We start from the raw sequence: 24849 nt of genomic DNA, 5'->3' as shown, positions 1-24849 counted from the left end.
ATACCTATATGACAATATTTACATATAATATATCCTAGACTGACAGATCATCTCCGTTCAGAATCGCTTTTCGTATACAATGATAACTATCATTGCATTCAAATCTAACCTACCCTAGTCAGAGGTCCATCCCATCACCTAATGTACAGCAGAGCGACATCCACTTTCCCGCTTTTTTTTTGTGGTAGTCGATTATAATATTTTTTTTAATTGCTCTTATTTTCTTTCGTCTTCTCTCTGTGATTACCAGACAGGTACCTATAGATCTGAAATGGACGCCCCTTTTAAATATTTTTGAAGACTATTTTTTAGATCTGGCACTATACCCAATGTTATTAGGTGTCCTTTATATAATTTGTAAATTTATTTTTCTTTATTACATTTATTTATCCAACTTGTATAGGTGGAGTTAAAGTCGATTTCTGCACGAGAATTTAAAATAATCCTATTTGGTTTTTTCGTAGTGTGGGATTTATTTTTTTAATTTATTAAATGCTTTATACTAAAGGATAAGCTTTCTCTCAAGCACAAACTTTAAAAATCAATACAAGGACACATTCTATAGAAAAGTCGTAATACCTATAATCTATATTTTATGTGATATACATATTTGTGATAAACCGTTAGCTACTTTGCTACAGCATCAAATTTATCGAGGTTACGAGAGGACTCAACAAGTTCATGACACATACAAATTATTTAAAACAGAATAAACTATATTAAAATGTACGTAACAATAATATTTTTACTATCATGTAACATTTATACACTTCAAAATCAAAACTAATAATATATTTTTATTTTTATTCGTTTTCAATAAATTCAGTCATTATTGTCAATTTATTGACATTTTATTTTTAGTATCAAATTGTTGATCTTTATTACGGTGATACATTTATGTTATTTATTATTCATATATTTTATTAGGAAATTATTATTTCATTTATACAAAAATATCAATACATACATAATTAAAATACACAAAATTATCTATCAGAAAATATTTTTAGTATTGTAAAATGTAGCCCTCCTATCGAACGACGCGCTCCTGGTGGCAGAATAACCGTGCGCTTTTTGTTTGGCCTCGACCACTTAATGTTTATAAACGGAGTTGTCTCCTTATCTCTATTCTCTAATATTCATGTTCATGATATTAATTTTTATAATTTATTCATCTGTGAATAGTGTGAATTCTGTGTGACTATGTTATCGTACTGTCAAAGTGTCGGTTATTTAACTTAACAGACAGAAACACTTAACGTTTTGAACTTATGAAGTATTCCCTATACTTCCGGGATCAGGCATTTCGATCTTCATCTTTCGTCAGCCGCCGTCTAGAGCCTAGGCCCTAGATATCGGTGGTTGTCAATTAATCAAAAATAATAATAATCGAGATGTTTCCTTTCAATGTTTGGATGTTCCAAATCTAAACTTTAATTAAAAACCAGATCCTAGGATTTATCTTAAGTGAAGATTACAATTATTTTCTAACTTCTCAATCAATATCCCAGAATACTTCAAAAGTAATTGGTATGTTATTTGTTTTAGATTTGCTTGCTTGTATAAATATAATATTTAAATTTTGTATTTTATTAGTGGTTTGATTGTGTTCGTGTAGCCTTCAATGTGTACAAATATAAAATACAAATTTGCCATGTGCCTATCCAATCTTTGTTCATTACTGACTTCATCTAAAATCAGAGGATATCATACAATGTCTACAAATTGAAATGATTACTGATTTCCCATTAATTTAATTTAATTTGACCCAAAACATTAATTATTTCCCTAATATTGGGTATTCAGGTTATTATTTTTTTTTAGAAATTATGAAGTTTAAGAGTGGTTTCAGTCCTTACTATTTGACCATAATTTTATCCTCATTTATATCAATCTCATATTTATAAAAGAATTGTGTCTTAAATTCTGAATATTTTATTTTTCTTAGGTTTGACTTGGTGCTAACTAAGCTTACCTTGTTTTTATACCTTTATTGCATACCATTTGTCAAATCGTCAAATATAGTATAAAATAGGTTAATTTTTGTAAATTGTATGTACACCTACTAACCTATTTATGCACTAAAAACTGGAGAAAAAAATGCATTTATATACATAAAAAATGTTAAACTATACACAATAAGAACAAATTTAAGCATTTATTGATCTAACTTTTTTTGAACTTCCATGAAAAACAATTTTGCTGAATTCACATAAATTTACAATAAACCTAAAAAATCATCTATATGCCAAAACATACACTATAAAACTTTAAATTTGTATTGTCATTGTTATGAAACTGATTTGTATTTCACTTAGCATATTTTCTGATGTGGCAAAAAAAAAATGAAAATGCATTAACTTACGAGCCCTGTCCATTACTTACTAAGTGTCAAAATGACTATGGAATGTTATTGTGGTAAAAACCAACTGATCACTGATATCAATAAGATATATTTATTTTAATCGAATCGACTAATTTAATGGTTAAATGACTATCAATATTGATTAATATTGATTATTTACTAAACTAAATCATTTCATAGTGATATTATTTATGTTTTTTTTTCTAATAAGATTATTTTCTGTTGATTATTATAACTAACAATATATACTTAAATTGCTTTTACTTTTGTTTTAGGTCATACTGGTCATTAAAATTATTTATATTTTACTTCATTGAATTATGGAACTTAATTATGAAAAGGAATCATGCACTGTAAACATGCCTAATGAAAAAGTCCCAGATCAAAAAGTAGATTTTAATGAAGTGGAATATGTCGCTGTAAAAAAAATCGAAGAAAATAATGTTTATGTTGATTATGAAGATGAAGTTGACATTGACGGAGAAGATCAAATAATGCCTGGCAATATGCGTTTAATGGCAGAAATTTCGTTGTGTGATATAGGAGAAGATGACTGGTTAATTGATGAAGATAGTGATCACTCTATTGAATCTGATTGTCGTGTCCCACCTTCTAAGGAGTATTATAAGAAGTATATAAATACTAATCCAAAATCACTTAATATGGTTACTAAAAAAATGAAAAACACAACCATTAACTCTAAAACACATGAACCAATTTCTAGTGTCAAAAAAACTAAAGAAAAATCAGATTTATCATCTGTAAAAACGATTAAACATCTACAACATTTGACTAATTCAAGTTTAAACAAATTAAATCACCCACCACGTTCAGACGTACCAAACCTATCATGTTCAACGAGCATACCCAGTCCATCAGGTTCAACCAATGTACCTAGTCCATCATCTTCAGTAAATTTATCTGATTCATCAAGTTCAACCAGCATACATGGTCCATCATGTTCAACCAGCATACCTGGCCCTTCTTGTGTTTTTCCATCTCGTAAATTTCCTAATTTATTTGATTCACCTGATATTAATTTGAGTAAAGAACAACAAATACTACTTATAAGTCATTTTTACAAAAAATCATTTTTGAATGTTAATGATAAACAAGAGAATAATGAACTAAACCAAGATATTAAAATATCAAAGTTAGAAGACTGTGATTGTTTAAAAGAATATTTATTAGAAAATACACACTTAAAAAATACTGATGAAGAACCAGAAACTGAAAATACTGAACTTTCTAACTGTTTTGTAGAAGATCCAGATATTGTTAACCCCGATATAATGTACAATATTGATCTTAATGAATATTATAATGAGTTGGATCTTCTAGCTTTAAAAATTTTAAAAACACCTGACGATCCAACAGGATTGGTCGAATACAAGCAATTGCCTCCTATTCCTCAAATTGAACAAACACATCGAAAGTTTACTGCAAACGAACGGCTTAGATTTGCAAATGGTATTTCAGAATGGGAGTATCAAATTGATCGCGATGACTGGAATAAAATAATGGTAAAACGATCTGTAGTATTCACAGCTCATGCGGGATTTAGTATAGCTAATGAAGAGAGCTTATATGTATTAGCAGATGTAGCTATTGACTATGTAAAAAAATTGGCTGTTATTATGAAAAAACATTTTGATATTCAAGCAGACAACCCATTTCCAGATAGTATTGATCCAATTGATAATAGTCTTCAAGAAGTGAGCATAATATTTTTTTATCTATTTTATTTATTTTAATTGCATGTGGTATTTGACCAATTACTATTGCATTATAATAAAAAAGCAAGACATTACAATTATTAACAATATATTAAAAAAATATAAGAAAAGTACATAAAAAAACTGTTAAAAATATAGAAAGAGGGTCTGCGTTATCTAAGTGCCAATGTAAATATAGCATACTAAAGGTTCATTTAGTCCATAGTTTGTTAATGATGGTGGATATTATATTATAATCATGATTTGAACTTAGGTATAAAACTTAAGAACATGATATTAAGCTCTAATATAAGTATATAAAAAAAACCGTTTAATGTGCATCTTAGAATTTTTCTTTACCACAAAAATTTAAAATATATGTATATAATAATATTCACAAATGAACAAAACAGAATGAATAACTAACTGCCTATAGAATATTTAATCAGCCACAGGTTTAGTCATCTATCAGCCATCCAAATTATTTATCAAGATTAATGATAGATATTGTATAAAAAACAATATTCTATTAAAAACAAATATATATGTATATATTTATACCTAACCTAATAAAAATAATTTTATTGAAATTTTAACTTAGAATTACTGTAAAAAAAATATCTTAATATATTTTTTAGATTCTTTGGTTTCAGTGAACTATTTGAGGAAATCTTTGTTTTAAATTTTTAACCCATAACTTTAAAAATTGAACATTTTATGAATTTACAACTACAAAATAATTTTTGAGATTTTGATGAATTTCGTCAAAATTTGAACTAACTAAATACTTTTTTTTTAATTTATGAGATTTTAACAACTAAATACTTATAGTTAAAAATTTTGCATAATGTAGCTTTAATATTTCTCTACTATAATAATGAACCTTTATATTTTTCAAGTATTTAAACTCAACAAAAAAACATTGACATTAAAAAAATAGGTATAAAATTAGTTTCAACAATTGAGTGAAATTAAATACAAGATATAAATAAGCTATTTACAAATAAGAAAGAAAAGATGTCTGATTAGCTTAAAAAGACTGTTTGGTTGAAAAAGGATAAAATGTACAAAATAATATTTTTTATTAGGTTGAAAAGATATTTTTAGTATCGATAGGAATATTGGGAAATTTTAAAAGGAAAAAATTTTATGAGAAAATTAGGTGGCTAATGTCACAAACCATAGGGTCATTGTGTAGTGTGTAGAGAGGAGAATCATTCAAAGATTGAAAAGTATGGAAAGAGAATAGTGTGTGGCCAAAACGAAGACAGGAGAATGAAGATATACTTTTTCTGGAGAGATTAAGGTTGTGAAACAAGGGTAAAGGTAGGATACATAGAGATATATTTCTATACCATGTGGCGAAGTGGGGGTGGGAGTGATCCCCAGTGTTAAAGCCATAGTTTAGATGTACAATATCTTAGTATGGTGGTAAAATCTGACCATGGAAATTGTATGCTTAGGGATAGAAAATGTTAAAATATACATTTGGCAAAAATTTCAAATAGGTGCCTATGCTTATTAGTTTTTGAACAAAAGAAGTAAATCGATCTATCAAAATTTTTTAATTTATGAGTGAATATCTATTGTTTAACTTCAAACTCTAAGACTTTCAACTATTTTTTTTTTTTTAGTGAAATGTAGAAAAAATTATGTAGAATCTTTCATTAAATTTTCAAAACTTAGAAATAAATAGAAACATTTCTATGAATTTCTAACTTAAATAATTTGAAAAATTCATCATTCAACTCAAAATCTAATACTATAAAATGTATTGTTGTTAAAATACACTTGATGACTACAATTTAAAGTACATAATTATGCCAAAAATTTTATTAATTTTTTTTTTGTTTGCATATCTCACTATAATTAAATACTTATTTAAAAACTAATTATTTTCAATTTTTATTAAACAGTTTAACTTGTTGGAAAATGTATCTAATGTAATTAAGACCTTCATCTTAATGAATTTAGCCGAATAACCTAAAATTACCTATAATAAAATCAAATGTATTATAGTTTTCTTCTGACTATACCTTACTTTAAAAAACCATAATTTATTTTTTATTCCTTTTTAAACTTTTATAACTTATAAATTAATCCAACTAATAAAGGAATTATTATTTTAAATGAAAAAAAAAATGTAATAATTAATTTTATAAATTAATCAAAGTTTTATGATTCATTTCAGGTTGGTGTAAAAGGTGGTGTAAAAGAACTGATTCAACATTATGAAAATGATGTTTTTGGTAGACGTAACAAGCTTTTAAAGAAATGTCAACATTTGAAAAAAATTATTGATCGGCAAATCGTCAATATAATTAGAACCCAAAATGTCACTCCTGAAGATTTGGAAGAAGAATACTCAGCTAATGAAGTAGAAGAAAATGTTTTATTGAACGAAATGGACACATTAACAGAAGAAGAAAAATATGATATTGAGTCTGGAATTGAAGAAGTTATAATTGAAACTCAATATTCTACAGATGAAAATACATTCATGGACACTAAAATCGAGCAGATAGATTCTCTCTATGTTGATAGTACAGATATTGGAGTGAAAATAAATACTGGTCCAAAAAATATTGAAAATTTAAAAATCAACGCAATTAACATAAAAGATAGAAAGATATACAATTCAAGAATTTCAAACTCTGACAAAACAATCAAATTTGATTATTTAAAGCCGTTAGGTGATCATTCAATATTTAATCAATATGGGCATTCTAGTAAAAAGGAAAAACTTACAGAGTTGAATTATTCTTGTGCTTCAAAGAGTGATCCTGATCCTCCAAAATCGGAAAAATCATTTGACTTAGATACTCCAAAAAAAGAAATGAAACACATATACTCACCAATAAGAGTATCACAGCAATTTCAGCTAGATGTACCTCTTGAAGATGAAAATGATCTAGGACTTAGTGAAATGGCAGATCAATTAGATGAAGATTTCAATGATTATCAGACTTCGTTTATAGATGACAATGTCCAAACAATTTATGTCCATACAATGTCTGATATTGATGAGGCAATGTCTTTGGAAGATGACAATGATGATAATTCTGTTCAAATCATTCCTGTAGTTAACGAGAATGATGATTATGATTCAAACTTTGACTATGATATAGTGTCTGTGGATTCTTTTATTTAAAATTTAAAACGATAATGGAAATTCTATTAATCAGGTAGTAATTTAATATATAATTATTTATTTTAGACTAGGAAAATATTTTTTTAAATAAATATTTAAATAGGTATTAAGATAAACTCAAGAAATATATTATTAGTTGGGCCCAAAAATTATATACACTAAAAACATATTCATTAAATAAATTTAAACAAATTTGAATACATAAATTGTATTAAATAATTTAAATAATTGTACATAACAAATAACTGTACAGTGTACATTGATTTTCTATAACTCATTCAACCAACTCATTTAGCTAAGATTTAAATGTATTTATTGCCTAGCTTCTTTTTAAACTAATAAAGATAAATATGCAAACATATGTTTCCCTGCGAGATAATAATTACATTTGTATAAAGTTAATAGTTAGAAAAAATTTAAGACTTCATTACTACTTATGCAGAATTTCAACCTGAAGAAAAGAATAATATATCTTTTAAACAGCTAAATTTAATGAAATGTTTTATAATACATTTAAAATTTATTTATTTTTTTAAATGTGTTTTTCTTTTACATAATATTATTTACTTCTTAATGTATATTTAATTCTCTAAGATTTTGTGATAAAATAATGGTAAAAATAATTCATCTATTAAATATTATGTCTGTATTTTTTAATAATTTCAAATTACTCACTTATTATTAAATGATTTATATCAGGGGTTAGATATCATTTTTATTTTTCTCCTTTTTTGTAAACATTTTGAAATATTTTATCTAAAATTTTAAATACATATTTAAAAACAATTTCTTTTCATACAATATTTAAAAAAAATTACTTTAACAACAGTATTAATATTTTGTTAAATTAATGTTTATAAGAATACTTAAAATAACTATGATGATTATGATATATTTTTATTGGGGATTATGATTGTAATTTAAATTAATATTATCTAGAATTTTTTATGTTGTTATCCTTAGGGCTTGTAAAAATTAATTTTAACTGTGAAATACTTAAAATAATTATACTCATCACAAAACAATGTGTTTGTATAGACAGACATAATACTTTGAATAATTTTAATTCTTCTACTACTTACTAGAGTATTTAAATTTTGTTTTTACAAATACATTTTAAATCGTTGATTTATGTTTTTTGTTTATACTATTTTTTTTTAGTTTCATTTCTCAAACATTTTCCACCCCTAGTTAATGTATAAATTATTTTGTACTTTATTTTATACTTACTATACTGTAATCTTTTTTTAATTGAAATATAATATAAAAATGCAATTTTAACTCCATTTATATTTTTAATTGAATTTATTACTTGAAATCCAATACATATTTATTAGCAAATTGTGCCATAGAGTATGGATGTTTCTTATATAATAAGTATAATATAATTGTTAATTTATTAAACAACAAAGTTATATAACTGTAAAGATCACGAATCAAGTACTACTGCACTCTACACTATAGATAACATTTTGTTGGTAGTGTGCAGTGAGCTACCATATTGTGTTAAGTATAATGTTAAGTCGGTACTACTGTAAATGCTGCGATGAATATGTTGATGACAGTTATAAGAAACACTCCGAGGACTACATAGTTGTTTAATTTGATGGTATCCACTTTGGTTATTTCATTGGACGTGCTGCAACTGATACAAGTCATCCGACCTTTGAATATGAGACAAGTTCCAACAATCACCTACAACGTGAGCCATAAGCAACACAATAAACAGTTAAAGTATAGAAAATAATTCCATAATACAGATATAGGTAACAGTTAGAACATTATGCTGGGTATATTACATTTTTTATACATTTTGATAAACAGTTATATTTGTTTGTTATAATTTAAAAAAATATTAACTGTTGAAACTTGTACCATTCTACGTTTATTCAAATTATCATTTTTTGTGCTCAATACATTTTTTTAAATATTATTACTAATATTTTAATCTATTTTTTTTTTTTTTATTGTAAAGTGTTGATAAAAATGATAATGCTTACTCAAAATGCTTGAAAATTGAATAATTACAACTACTATGTACCTAACTCCTTCTTAATTTTTTAAGATAAAGAAGGTGCATTAGGTAGGTACTTGTACATTAGCTGATTTGATTTCTATAATTTATTCGAGATGCGGTTTTATAATAGCATAGTTTTTTGTCCAAAATAATTGGTATAATTTTAAAATTATTTAAAAATTGAATTCTATTTTTGGATTGGTTAATGATATTTCAACAATTAAACGTTTGTTAAATTGTTTTTATAAAATATTAAAGATATTAAAAAAAAATGTTTAAAATATCGCAAGCCGTCAAAAATATTATGTTTGAATTGTTTGCTATTAACAATTTTTATATTTTATCGTATTGAATTCATGCACAAAAATACATTTTTTTAAAGTATTGAATTCGTTTATCTGTTTAAATTTAAAATCTATCTAATACAATTTAAGCCCCTTGATTAAAATCTAACTGCATTTTTGAACACACGTGGCTTTACGTATAAGTATTAAGCACTCGACTTTCCAGTGTTTATTTAACACCGTAATAAATGTATTATACTTATTATAGTTCCTACTTGTAATATGAGGCTGCACGCAATCAGCACCAACAGTATAATGAAATTTGTAGAGTTGACCCCGCGGAACTCTAGTATGTATCGTAGTTGATTAGCGTTGGCTGTGAGTAGCGCGATGTCCATCATCCCCTGCGCCATGTTCTTCTTGGTGTCATACGTAACATTACTTACCTTGCTCAACGACCTGGACAACAGACGAGTGGTGGAACGCTTACTATTTTCGTCGTCGTTTTTACCATCATCCATTTCCAGACTGGTGTCCTCCGTAATAATCGTTTCCTCCATCATTATTGAGTGAAATCCATGTAATGTAAGCATAAAATTCAATCGTGTATTATAATAATATCGTATACATAGTTGAACACCATTATTATTATTGTTGTTGTTGTTGTTGTCGTTGTCGTTATTGTTGTTGTTGTTAATATATTATAATATGGGTCACCGATATACTTATATTAGTTATTACTGTCATTACTGCGCTGTGAGATAAAACAGGACGTGTGGGACACCGCAAAAGATACACCATAATATCTGAGAATCAAGTACGAGTGATACGACCGACAATGGTGACGGCTAACAATAATTTATGATAAATAATAATTGTTTTTTATTTTCTTATCGAGGACATTTAGACATTAGTATAAATTATACGATATTGAAGTGATGTCATTTTTATAAATTTTACTTTACAATTTTTATAACATGAAAACTTATAGTAAACGCTTTGAATTTATATCTTATTTGTAATACACTTATACACTTAAATATCTAATATTTTATATGTATAATAAACTAATTTACGTAGTATGAAATCAGTAGGACCTGATAGTATTTCAGGTTAATTTTTGTATATGATGCGTGCATTTATATCTTATCCATTATGGATTGTTTTTCAAAAATCACTAGATGAAGATATCTAACCAGATTTATTCAAACTTATTGCTGTTAAATCAATATTTAAGTCTGGTGAATGGTGATAGTTCCAATGTTACAAACCATAGACCGATATCGATATCAAGTCACATAATAGTAAAGCTATTTAAATCATTAGTCTTACGTTCTATTACAGCAATAATTAATTCTATTCTAATTGATGAACAACATGGTTTTCGCCCAGATCGATCAACAACCACTGACAGCCTAGATTTTCTAGCAATTTGTATTAGTTTTTTTGGTGTAAAGTTTGGTATCATCAATGTACCATTTGGCGTTCCACAGGGAGGACATCTTTCTTCGTTATTATTTGCACTAATACTGACGTACATTTCACCAGCCCCTCCAAGTTTGAAAACCTTTGTTTATTATTCACCAATAATTAGTGTGTAATTTGTGTAAATTTGTGCGAACATTTTCAAAATTTGTGCGATAAAGGATTTTGGACAAATCCAAAAAATCTTTGGGGGGGCTGAAGAAATGTTCTCCGGCCCCCCCTAAGTGTAAAAAACCTACTTTTCGGGAATTTTTTTTTACCAAAAATTAGTGCGCGATTAGAGTGAATTTGTGTGACCGAAATGAAAATTTGTGCGCCCCTCCTTGGCCCCCGAAATCGCGTTCAACCGTTTTGACCATTTCCCCAGCCCCCCCTCGAGGGCGAATAATCGACTTTTCGGGAATTTTTTTTTACCAAAAATTAGTGCGCGATTAGAGTGAATTTGTGTGACCGAAATGAAAATTTGTGCGCCCCTCCTTGGCCCCCGAAATCGCGTTCAACCGTTTTGACCATTTCCCCAGCCCCCCCTCGAGGGCGAATAATCGACTTTTCGGGAATTTTTTTTTACCAAAAATTAGTGCGCGATTAGAGTGAATTTGTGTGACCGAAATGAAAATTTGTGCGCCCCTCCTTGGCCCCCGAAATCGCGTTCAACCGTTTTGACCATTTCCCCAGCCCCCCCTCGAGGGCGAATAATCGACTTTTCGGGAATTTTTTTTTACCAAAAATTAGTGCGCGATTAGAGTGAATTTGTGTGACCGAAATGAAAATTTGTGCGCCCCTCCTTGGCCCCCGAAATTGCGTTCAACCGTTTTGACCATTTCCCCAGCACCCCCTCGAGGGCGAATAATCGACTTTTCGGGAATTTTTTTTTACCAAAAATTAGTGCGCGATTAGAGTGAATTTGTGTGACCGAAATGAAAATTTGTGCGCCCCTCCTTGGCCCCCGAAATTGCGTTCAACCGTTTTGACCATTTCCCCAGCCCCCCCTCGAGGGCGAATAATCGACTTTTCGGGAATTTTTTTTTACCAAAAATTAGTGCGCGATTAGAGTGAATTTGTGTGACCGAAATGAAAATTTGTGCGCCCCTCCTTGGCCCCCGAAATTGCGTTCAACCGCTTCAAAGCAACCTATAATGCTAAGAAAACCTATCGATACTAATTTTTATACCTTTAGTGTACTTGCCATTTGAAAACATTTATTTGTGGTGGACTTGGGCTAAAAACCTAACAGCCGTGAATAGCAGCTCTAATTGAGGTAAGTTCTTCATTTTGAATATTTTTAATTCTAAGAAAAAGGATACGAGTAAGTATGCGCAAACAGATTATAATATTATGTTAAATGTCCAAGATTATATTTAATATTATAGTAATAGTGTGTGTAATAATAATAATTAGTAATTTATTGATAACACATTTTTAAGTTTTAAAAAAAATAATTAACCATGATCAATAAAACATCATTGAATTAATTAAATTAGAAAAACGTAAAAGACAGAATAATATATGGTATGGTCAGTTTATTAACATCGTTGTGACCTAATCGTAATTTTATTGTTAAGGAGATGTAAGGTATCGTTCACAAGTTTTAGGATATTAAAGTAAAACATCCCATCCAAAAAGGATATGACAATATTAGCCGGATCATTTGGTGTGGGTTTATAAAAACCATGATAAAATTGATCGTTTTTCAATAATATTTTTGAATATAATGCATTAAAAAAAAAAAATTTAAAAATTTAAAAAAATTAAACTTTTAAAATTTATTATATTGTGTATACAAGAAATTCGCAATTCACAACTTTTGTGTCTTTGACAGGAATTGGTTTTTTTTTCATGTCATCAAATTGTTCCCAGTTGCTTGACCCTCGTTTTGCGAAGGCACAATAATGCCCTGTTGAATTTCTCAATTTAGATTTTCCGGCTTTGAAGCTGAGTACTCCTCTAAGCTCATAGGTTTTTGAGTTATGCAATATAATTTGTGGAATATCACATAACTTTTCCTTTACCTGAGCAGCTGCTTCACAGCTGCGATCTTTAGAAATTGCCTTTTCTCCTGCAATAATATTATAAAATATAATTCAGTGTGTATAAATTCAAAGAAGTTGTTGTACAGTAATTTTTCTCTTCGTACTATTAATATTATGTATCTATACACAATACACATAAAATAGCAAAGTATATATTTTTTTTTGTTTTTATCAAAGTTCAACATATTCATTTTATTTTTATAATAAGTATAACAATACTAATAGTATAGTTGTGTTTGTATTGATAACGGTTTGGCGTTAAAATAATAATTAGTTTATCTACACAAAATATAATTTAATTAAAATGTTTTTAGAGGTGATAATAGAAGTGGTTAATATAAGGTATCTAGATAGTATATAAAATCGATTTCGTTTCACTATGTTACAATCATTGACCGGATATTAAATATGAAAATTGTTATGATTTTTGCTAATAACGTTTATTCCCTACTTCATCATCATACATGATACTCCTAAAATGTATTTATTTACTTTAATATATAAAGAAGATTACCTTCCCAATGAAGGACATCTATAAACAGATGCATATCTGAGAATTCAGATATTATTTGTTTCATCCCATCACAATAGATTCCAGACACCTCTTGAGTACATTGTGATTGTTCAGTGGGTTGGCGATTATCAATAAATTGTTGTAAATTGTTTATATGACCATCTTCCGTTTGATAAGTCAAATACACTAGAGTATTATATTTTGTTTGACAATTCGATGTACACCGTATCGTTTCTTTTATAGTTGGAAATTCTGTTAACATTGAATGTATAACGTTACCCATAGTAGAATCACAAATAGCCAACGTTGTGTTATATTCCATCATTTTTAATTCCGGATTCAACTTGTTAATTATAATATCAGCTCGTTCTGTATATGTTGAAGACGTAATACCATTCTTTAGGATTTTCGAAATAAAATTCAGAAATTGACTTTGAACAATAGAATCAATTTTCTCGGAATATGGTTTGCTATCACAGTATGATACCTGAAAAATATATAATATAGACTTTTACAACAATTCAAAAATGAATATATATATATAACGATAGTCAAGTTTATATTATACCATAATTAATGAAGCCAATGAGTCAAATGCACATGTATTTGTTAGTATGATTTTTCCTTGTGTCACTTTAGATTTACAACTTTTAAGTTCTTCTGAACGGGAGCCATTTTTTAGAATTGGTAATGATTTAATTTGTCTAGAGTTATTTAAATTCAAATGTCTTAAATGTGGATTAGGTTGTAGGTACGAATTAGTTTTTCGTTGTTTCTTATTTTTCCTACTCCAAGTTTCACATGCGTTATTCTCCTCATTAGTTTCTACAAATGAACACATGTGGCAAACTCGCATGTCATCATTACCAGGTACACAAGTTGAGCATGTGGAAATTGCATGAACAGGTATTCCACAGTAAAAACATTTATGTGCTCCTGTATCCATACCTTCAGAGCACAGTGGACAATTTGATTGTTCAGGAATTATCAAAAAATCATTTTCCTGTTCAGATAGCATGTTTGTGTTTTCAACTTCTTCCAAATTCTGACAAATTTCTATATGTTCTTTGTTTCCTGTTTGAGAATTTATATAAGATTGTCTATTGATATCGTCATTGTTGTTTGATGCTAGTGAATTTTTTGTTGAGTGGATTAGAGATGCTCCTTTTAGTGAAGAAATATGACGAGGTAAAAAGTCTTCAATTGAAATTGGTAAATTGTCTTGTTTAAAGGTGATGGTCTTAAGTTTTTTGAAACTCGACTCTACTGCGGCCGAACTAGCAGTTTCATCACCATACCCATATATTGGAACCATAATAGCTGACCATAGAGGCAAGAGTTTCATGCATTTTATAATATATTGAACCAATGTCGGTAAATACATGGCATTTATCCCTGTTCCTTCTTTTAAATAATGCTTGCTTTCTTCATAAATGTTCTCAGCCCAGGTTTGGAATGGATTGTATCCAAGTAGACCGTCCTCGATATTCTCGATATTCTCATGTTCTTCTTCCAGTATGGATTCCTGTGCATCATTGAACATTATTTCTTCGTCTTCATTTATAGTACCTTAAAACATACCAATTCATAAAATTCAATATTTCCTTGTTTATTTTTTGTAAAATGTTTATTTAAACAACCTGTTGATGTAAAGTTTATCAATTCTTTTTTATGTGTATCACACGGAGTAGCTAATCCAGTGTTTATGTCAGATCCATCAGTTTCATTTGTAATTACAATAAAAAGAGAAATCAAAATTTTTCTTAAATCCAAAATATTTTGACATTTCACCATAAGTCCAATTACTCGAAGAATGACTTCCCTGACACGTTTGGATACTGTTTTCAGTGGTTGCCATTTAGTTAATAACTTAATAAAATGTGCAACGTCCACTCTTATGAAACATCTTAAATAAAATAATAAATTACTAAACATATTAATAACAATAATTATAACCATGTGTTAGGCATAAATAACTAATATTTATTTTCCAATACAATCATCCATAATCTAGATGAAATAATAATATAATTTCAGGCAAAAATTATCTGACTATAATCTTAAAAGATTTTTATTATCTAGATAAAATAACTGACGAATATTAAAAAAATATTTAGATGAGATTTAATAAACCTAATGCCAAACACTGTTTATAGCAAAGTTAAGTACAACTAAATGTATTTATTGGACAAGCTGTAAAAAACTATAAATATTATTAAATAACTGTTATGTAAAATTTATAAAATTATTTAAAAATTATTAATAATCAAATAAAATAAAATAAAAAAGTGGGTAAGTGGATGTCGCTCTGCTGTACAGTAGGTTACCAGGGGTCACTGTATAATGGAAGGTATTAATTTTGAATTCAATGATATAATATCATTGTATAAGAAAAACGATTCTGAGCGGAGACTGTATGTCAGTCTGGGTAAAAGAACATAAATATTAAGCATTTCTTCCAAATTTGAATTTAAAATGTCTGTAAAAAAAAAACTGTGTTTATGTATTTTTTAGATTTTTTGGTTACAGCATGAACTATTTATGAGGATCTTTGTTTTAAATTGTCAATCCTTAGTTTTAATAACTGAACATTTTATAATTTTTTAATTACAGTGATTGATAATTTTCGATATTTTGATAAATTTTGTCAAAATTTGAACTTCAAATGCCTATAAAAAAAATGTGTGCCTATGTATTTTTAATATTTTATGACTGATATTATAGCATTATATCAGGAGTCTTGTATTAAATTTTCAAGCTTTTTCGCCCAACAAATAATAATAATTTTAATAATAATTTTTATTGGTATTTATAGAGAAAAAAAACTAAAAATATTGAAAACTGACAATGTCCGTAAACAGCTCAAAATGAGTCAAAATATTTTTAAAATTTTATGGTGTATAGAATATGCTAATATAAACATTCAGTCAAAATTTCATGTATCTAACGTCATTTTTTTAAGAATTACACCAAAAACCAAAATCGATATTTCCGAAAACAGATTTTGTGTAAAAATTCCCGTTTTTCCTTAATTTTTCTTTTGTTTTTCCCGGCGCTTTTGAATACTATTGAAAAATTTTTACTTTTAACCCCCCAAAGTACCAACTAGATTCATTTTCCTATCAGAAAAGATACTATTTAAGAAAATCCAAGCACTTTTACTGTCCTAAAAGGTGATGACAGACACAAAAAAAAAAAAATAAAAAAAAAAACACACATCATTGTAAAATCAATACATTTTTCGTTCCACTCAGAATCTAAAACTTAAAAAGTGGTGTTTTTGGATAGTGGTGTCTTTTTAAACTTTGCAAAAATTTCAAGTCATCATATTCGAAAAAAGTTTCTAAGAAAAAGAGTATATTATCGGTATAAAATCAATTCGTTCTCAGGTTCAGTGAGTAAACGTAGTATGCTACTTTATATTTTTCATCTTCGAAGAAAATAAATGAATCATAAATATGTTTTTGGGGGATTAAACGTCTAATGATTAACGTGTTATTATGCCGAATACCAATAATACATACATTTCAATTAAAAATATGTCAAGCTCTCAAGCGCTGAGTAAAACAAAAGTTTTAATATTTATAAACGACACCCTCGAAGTAAAATCTGAGTCCAATTAGATCTCAGGAAAGGTATTGAGTTTATCTTTATGTATAGGTAGTATAAACATTTTTGGTCAGAAAGCTGTACACAAAAAAAAATTAACATCATCGTAAAACAGCCACTACCTCTTTCACTCAGATGATAATATTTCATTATAGTTACATACTTGTATAATACAGAATAGTTAATTAAAATAAAGGACACTCATGCATTTTAATTGATTTATGCTATACATACCTTGGTAGCCAACGAGATTTTTGGAGTGGTAATTCATTTAAAACCAAATCAGCACAAACGTTAATATAATCATTCAATGATGAGTACTGAGTGAAACAATGACTTATGGCTGACAGTAGCGCTAATGACATATCACATACTGTTTCTTTAGGTGGTTGAACATTACAGTTTAACCATTCAGATAACCATATAAAAATAGTGGAATTATTATGTTTTTCACTTAACATATTAGTCACAGTAAACCCACGTTGGTTCACCTTGTCATAAGCAAGAGCTTCATATAAAAATATATGTTTAGTTTTTTCTACTCCAAACTTGTAAAAGTTTTTAACTACTGAGCCTGTAGCATCCATTATCAGTCGTGGGTGAGTGATATTACGACAATAACTTCGGTAGATATGTATTTGCTCACTACAATGATAATTTAAAAAAAATGGATACACGCTAATATTACGAATAATATTCTTAAAGTCATCCTCATCTCTCATAACTGATAAGGCTGTTAACGTATCCTTGTGCCTTTTCCTTGCTTCAAGGTTACGATATTTGAGGATTCTCAAAGCATTACCTGATGGTAAAATTGCAGGTTCTTGAGCACCTAAATATATATTGTGTATAATAATTACTGTATGTAAAAGGATATATCCCTATATATACAGCGATTATTTTATCATAAAACACTCGTTATTTCGAAAAATATTCATGTTTCTGAAAACATTTTTTTACATAGTTTCAAGTTGTTAAAAAACAACGTTTTTATTAAAAAAATTATATTTTTAAATATTTTTTATCCTTTTATTTTTTTAAGTTTAATACATTTTTGAATGAACACATAGTTTTAATTTCATATTCTAGAGCAAATTAATTTTCTGAGTATTTTGATATTATAAAAATCGAATTTAGGGCGAGTAGTTTATGAGTTATAATACGGGGTTACCCCACAAAATGTTTGTACACTAATCCGCTTGTCTATGTATCAAAATAATCATAAAATTATTCTGTTTTGGAATATGAAATTAAAACTCTATGTTGTCATTCAAAAAAGTAAAAAACTTAAAAAAAAATAATTAAAAATATAATTTTTTAATAAAAACGTTGTTTTTTTAACAACTTGAAACTGTGTAAAAAATGTTTTAAAAAACATGAATACTTTTTGAAATATGAGTATTTTATGATAAAATAATCACCCTAAGGATTGTAATCTTATAAAAAGTACTGGTTAAATTATTATTATACAGTCGAGTCTCGAAACTCGAATTTCAATAGTTGTAGGTATAACGTTTTAATTCTAAATATGGATGAATGCAAAAATTGTATAACGTTTAAATTATACGTTAAAATCATAAAGTTTCTATAGAGATTGAATTTAACTTAATTAAATAATTTAAACAATTTTGTAATAGGTACCTACCTATTTTCATAATACGATTAGCCTCTAATTCCCTATATGTTTCACTTGACATTCCGTTTACAGAAAGAGACGAAACTGCTTTATCTTTTGCTGGCCCTATTATTCGTCTTTTTTTTGCCATGTGTTTCTCATGAAAATGTCCTTTATATGTACAATGCATAAGAACCCTAATATTTTTTTTTATATAAAATATTTGAAATTTCTGAAATTAGGTATAATAATAAACAATAAATGTATTACTTGGCATTTTCTGCTGGTCTTTGAGATACAACACCTTCAAAGTATGATTCACAAACTGAGCAACGTCCTACAACTTTAACATATACTTGTCCATTAGGAAAAACTTTTGCTCTTTTGAAGGATAAACAACAAGGTAATTCGGTGTGTATCCAAAAATGTTCTGCAAGAACTGGAGTCCAAGTACCTTTTGGTAAAACTACATATGAACGTGAAGTCCGAATAGGGTTATTTTTATCAGACAATTTATAACTAATTTCTCGAGGTTGAATTTGTTGCCACTCATCAGCTGATAAAGTAAAAACAAATTTTTTTTGCGGGATACAATCGTCATCATTACTCGACTCTGTAAATTCATCTAAGTAAAATATAAATCAATTAATTTAGTTTATTCGATCGAATAAATGTATAATACTTGTCACTTTGAATAACATACCACTTTCAAGATCATTTTGAACTCCTATTATTGTTTCAGGGGATATTGGTAAGGTTTTTTTCGTGGAAAAACCTAGTTTTTCCCAAATTCCGTGCCTTTTTAGTTGTACAAATGTATGGATTGCATTAGCAGATAATTTATAATTTAAATGTTCACTTATTTTACTCCAAATATTATTTGTGGCCACAGCAAGTTCTATTGATAAAATTAATTTATAAATGTATTATTGTTAACTGTACAGTGTGCAGTAAACATACATTTCTTCAACACCATTTTAAATTTTGAACGAAGTGAAAAATGTATTGTTCATAATATTATTATGGTGTGACAAATTTCGAAAATAAAATGTCGAAACCATAATTATTATAAAATAATAAAAAAAAATTAATCGAAACCACGATCATCGGTGTACAAAGCTATCTAGCAATTTGGGGACGTAAAAACTATGCTTTACAACCTATTACTTATTATAATACTTAATGTTGATAACCTTATCACGAATAAACATTATACATTACAATGACTAACAATATATAAAAAATATGCTAACTAATTTGATTTAGAATGATTAATCTTAATTAGTAATTAGTAATTACATATTAATCATTTTTTTAAAATTATTTTTTAATTAATTGTGTATGTGTTAATCATTATTATAACTTATTTTTATTAATTGTATAATATAGGTACATTGTTTTAATTAATTTGTTATAGAAAAATTTTATAACTTACTAATATTTTTTAAGATTAAACATAATAAAGTATTATTAAGACCATAAAAAAACAATTTATACAAAAAATTAAAAAAATATATAAATGTATAGGTAGTTAAATACATTAAATAAAATTATATATTTTATAGATAATCTTATTTAGTCTTTTTAATAAATTGTTAAAAAAAGTATTGTTAAAAATATAACGTCATACAAATATTTTGTCAATGATATAAAAACATGTTTTATATTAATACATATTAATATATTATTAAATTACATATTTATAATATGTTTATATGATATGTTAACATAAAATTCGTTAAAATATGATAACTAGTTACAGTGTACCTACTTACACAATGTTTAAAAAATTTTCTGGGCGCTATTAGACAGTGTTAGAATATTGCAAGTTAAATCATTTAATATTGTGTCTACAATATATTATGTATAATAAATAATAATAAATATAGGTACTTGGTAAATAATGATATTTTTATAATACAATAATTACATGTTAAATATTTGGTACTTAGAAACATGAACTTCATTTATATTTAACGTATTGTACTCAGTACAGCGCCAAATATATTTGTTTTTATACCATATTGTTATACAAAATATGAAGATATCCATTATGTATTAATAAGTTAATAAAAATAAGAGTCATATTAAAACAAAAATCAAAAATCAGCTGACGTCTGACAAGTAAAAACTCTTATGAGTTATGACTAAATGATATATAAACCTGTTAAAATGCTCAGCTACATTTAAGTTACGACAATTTAAATTAATAAACAAAGGCATCTAGGTACCATTTGTATAATATGTACACGTAATAAATATCTAGTAATTATTAGACTAGTAACTAATTTAAAAATATTTTATATTATAAAATATAAAATGTCGATCCTACTCGTAGATTTAATGTTATGGTATAACTAACCTAACTAATCGGCTAATAATAATAAAAATGAATATAGGTAAGTTTAAACGTATATAGTGGTATAGCATGTATGTCATATGCCATATGGACTGTAGCAGCTTATACTTAAAAAAATGTAAATTTCTGAGTTGTATACTCGTATATGTAAATATGTTTTCGGATTTTTATATTAACTGATAAATTTATTGAACGATTCACAAAAAAAATAAATAAATGAATGACCTGATGAACGCTTTCATTTTTTCAAAGAACATGAACATGAACGTGTTTGTTTGAAAAAAACTACGCACGTGAACGTGAAAAGGTTCCTTGAATAAATTAATTTTTTTAGTGAACGTTCCGAACACTGGAGCTGGGTTCAGGGAACAATATAATCGAGGGACGAGAGCGATACTATAAAACGGACGTCGTCATATCCACGCATCATTTGTCCGCGTGTGTTTTCGCTGTACCGTCTACCGTAACTCAATTATAACCATGTCCGGCATTATAGCTTAAATATAATATTATAGTATAAATTATAAGTACTAAACATAATATACAAGTATATTATATTTTCTAGCTTTACATTAGTATACAGGAAATGTAGTATAAATAATAATTATATTGTTAAACATACTTCCATTTTCACGATTTATCACATCATCTTTGAAAATCAACACGGCATCTATAATCTGACTTGGTGGAACAGCAGGCTTTCTTCCAGCCATTTTATAAAAATCAATAAGTAATAATAGCTAAACAGTACTCAAAACTTGTAGGTATTATATCAATATATAAACACCTACAATTTTCACTAATATACCTACTTAGTTATTATAAAAATACTAGTAGAAATAAGAAAACATTGATAAAACGATTTGATAATATCCACAATTATTAACATAACTAGTAAAATAGATATGTCATTTTATTATTAGAGATAAAGAAAAAGAAATGATGTACATAAACACACGCGTTTGTGGGACAATGCTATTATTATTTCATGTTACTGATAAATAAACGGGTGACCATGTGGTGTTATTTATAAATTATAACTATTCGTGATTGTTACAATTGAAGAGAGCTATTCTTTTTCTGTTATACAACTTATAATTATAAATATCGCTTGATAGTTATATTAATTTTATTAAATTTCAGCCAATACAACATGTATTTACCCAAGCCAATATAAAACTTGTTCTTCAGATCATCGGAAAAATCAGAATATATTATAATATAACCATTCCAAATATTTCCATCAACTATCATATCATTTTTCCTTTTTTCCTAAAGTAGAAAATATTTAAAGAAATACAAAATAAAGAACTTGCCCAAAAAGTGCTGTTATGCACGGCCGCGCACAGTGGTCCGTGTTGTAGGTACTCGTAAATTAGTTTGCCAAAACGTATTTTTAGAAGTGCGATAAATGTTATCATTAATATCAAATTAATAAAACTGATTACATACTTAAAAAAAATTGTATATTATTCTTACATATTATTAAGCACGCACAGATGGGCGAAACGAGTAACCGCGATAAACTCGGTGGGCCGCGTAAAATTTGGACCAGCTTAGTAAAAATCTACTAAAATACATCCGACATATTTCAATACATAAAATTATATATATGAATAATATAAAACAGTAAATGCGTATAATACTTTAATGAAAAATGGGATGTTTAACTTTATTATGGCCGGTTAATATACTAAAACTCGTGACCATTACCTTACCTATTCTTACCAATAAAATTACGATCAGGTCACAAAAATGTTAATAACCTGCTTATACTATGCATTATTCTGTCTTTTACGTTTAGCGATCTATGTTGTATTCATGAACAAAAACTATTATCTTTACCGTAAGAATGTAATATTTTTATGATTTTTCTAATTTAATTAATTCAATGATGTTTTATTGATCATGGTTAATTATTATTTTTAAAACTTAAAAATGTGTTATCAATAAATTACTAATTATTATTATTACACACACTATTACTATAATATTAAATATAATCTTGGATATTTAACATAATATTATAATCTGTTTGCGCATACTTACTCGTATCCTTTTTCTTAGAATTAAAAATATTCAAAATGAAGAACTTACCTCAATTAGAGCTGCTATTCACGGCTGTTAGGTTTTTAGCCCAAGTCCACCACAAATAAATGTTTTCAAATGGCAAGTACACTAAAGGTATAAAAATTAGTATCGATAGGTTTTCTTAGCATTATAGGTTGCTTTGAAACGGTTGAACGCGATTTCGGGGGCCAAGGAGGGGCGCACAAATTTTCATTTCGGTCACACAAATTCACTCTAATCGCGCACTAATTTTTGGTAAAAAAAAATTCCCGAAAAGTAGGTTTTTTACACTTAGGGGGGGCCGGAGAACATTTCTTCAGCCCCCCCAAAGATTTTTTGGATTTGTCCAAAATCCTTTATCGCACAAATTTTGAAAATGTTCGCACAAATTTACACAAATTACACACTAATTATTGGTGAATAATAAACAAAGGTTTTCAAACTTGGAGGGGCTGGTGAAATGTACGTCTAATACTAATGATATAAAGAGTTCTAATGTTAATTGTCGTTTCCTCCTCTTTGCAGATCATCTAAAGTTATTTCTTAAGATTAATTCTTTAGAAGACAGTATATTGTTACAAAATTTATATTAATTTCTTATTAAGGCGAGCCAATAGCCGTGGTTTAGAGCTTAATATTTTAAAAATGTTCTATAGGACTCGTGAATGTATTAATTACCTATAGGTATGTGCAGTGGCGAAACGACCGTGGTCTTTGAGAAGCAATTGCTTCTCGATTTTTTTTAAGGTTCGGGGGTAGGTGGGTGCCGTGGGTCGTGGGTGAAAATATGAAAGTGAATAACCATAACCATAGGCGGTACTACGGGAGTGACAGAGTATGCAACTGCCCCTCTTGTGGGCCGTACCTATAAGATACCTCGGGCTTACAATAATAACATTCATATATTATTACATTTTAATAGGTATTTTATTAATGCTACAAGACTGCTATCATTTCTTGATTACCTAGTTTAGTAGTAGGTATACAAGTTTGTTGTATGCTGGCACTGAGATAGATAAGAATCTTATGTATATTATCAAACATTAGATCAGTTGATAACTGGATTAAATTTAAGATTTAACCAAGAAACGTTAAAGATGATGAAAGTATGGGTCGTTTATTGAAATTAGAAACCAATAGTGATGATATTTTTCTTCTTTCATCTGTATTCAATTTAGATGCTGCTAACTTAGAAACTGAAATTCGTCTACTTAAACAATCAACAGACTTATCAGAAAGTAACAAAGCAAACTATGAAAAGTGGATGGATTGGTAGTTAACCAATGTTAACCTCTGGAACAAGCAAAGAAGTTATATTTTGTAATGTATATAAATCTCTAAAATCATTCATGGTCATTCCTGTGACGACTTGTTCATGTGAAAGATCATTTTCAAAATAGTCAAAACCAAACTTAGAAGTGCCATGTTCCAAGAACAATTAGATAACCTTTTGACTATGTTCATTGAACAGGAACTACCTAGCATACAATGTTGACCCTGATGAAGTTATTGAAACATTTAAAACAATAAGACCAGCTGTAGAGCGACGCATGTAGTTATAATTTAGTAAAATACCTACTATTAAATACTTATAAGATATATGCTTAATATTCTGAAAATTTGTGCGTGTATATA

At 27.8% G+C, this 24849-nt stretch overlaps 2 protein-coding genes across 2 annotated transcripts; one reads left to right on the top strand and one right to left on the bottom strand.

Moving 5' to 3' along the window:
• Positions 1-1105: 1105 nt before the first annotated feature.
• On the top strand, positions 1106-9173 carry LOC107162520 (uncharacterized). Its single transcript, XM_089219996.1, has 3 exons — positions 1106-1530; positions 2641-4080; positions 6272-9173. The coding sequence occupies exons 2-3, from the start codon at positions 2686-2688 to the stop codon at positions 7229-7231; spliced, it is 2355 nt and encodes a 784-aa protein (XP_089076122.1). The 5' UTR covers positions 1106-1530; positions 2641-2685; the 3' UTR covers positions 7232-9173.
• Positions 8518-10442, bottom strand: LOC107172544 (ninjurin-B-like). Its single transcript, XM_015522834.2, has 2 exons — positions 9808-10442; positions 8518-8926 (listed from the first exon to the last, which is right to left on the bottom strand). Exons 1-2 carry the CDS (start codon positions 10123-10125, stop codon positions 8750-8752), a joined length of 495 nt encoding a protein of 164 aa, XP_015378320.1. The 5' UTR covers positions 10126-10442; the 3' UTR covers positions 8518-8749.
• Between the last annotated feature and the right edge of the window lie 14407 nt (positions 10443-24849).

The sequence above is a fragment of the Diuraphis noxia genome, unplaced genomic scaffold (assembly GCF_037042655.1).
Source record: "Diuraphis noxia isolate RWA-SAM2 unplaced genomic scaffold, SU_Dnox_SAM2 contig0002, whole genome shotgun sequence".
NCBI classification, from domain to species: Eukaryota; Metazoa; Arthropoda; class Insecta; order Hemiptera; family Aphididae; genus Diuraphis; species Diuraphis noxia.
Note: the sequence above shows the minus strand (reverse complement) of the source record. Positions and strands in the feature narration are given on the sequence as shown.

Bases quoted from the DNA above. Each gene is read 5' to 3' on its own strand.
- LOC107162520 (XM_089219996.1), top strand. From the start codon at position 2,686: ATGGAACTTAATTATGAAAAGGAATCATGCACTGTAAACATGCCTAAT. The intron at 4,081-6,271 runs GTGAGCATAATA...GATTCATTTCAG, and splicing joins TTGATAATAGTCTTCAAGAA to GTTGGTGTAAAAGGTGGTGT.
- LOC107172544 (XM_015522834.2), bottom strand. From the start codon at position 10,125: ATGCTTACATTACATGGATTTCACTCAATAATGATGGAGGAAACGATT. The intron at 8,927-9,807 runs GTAGGAACTATA...CTCACGTTGTAG, and splicing joins CGTGCAGCCTCATATTACAA to GTGATTGTTGGAACTTGTCT.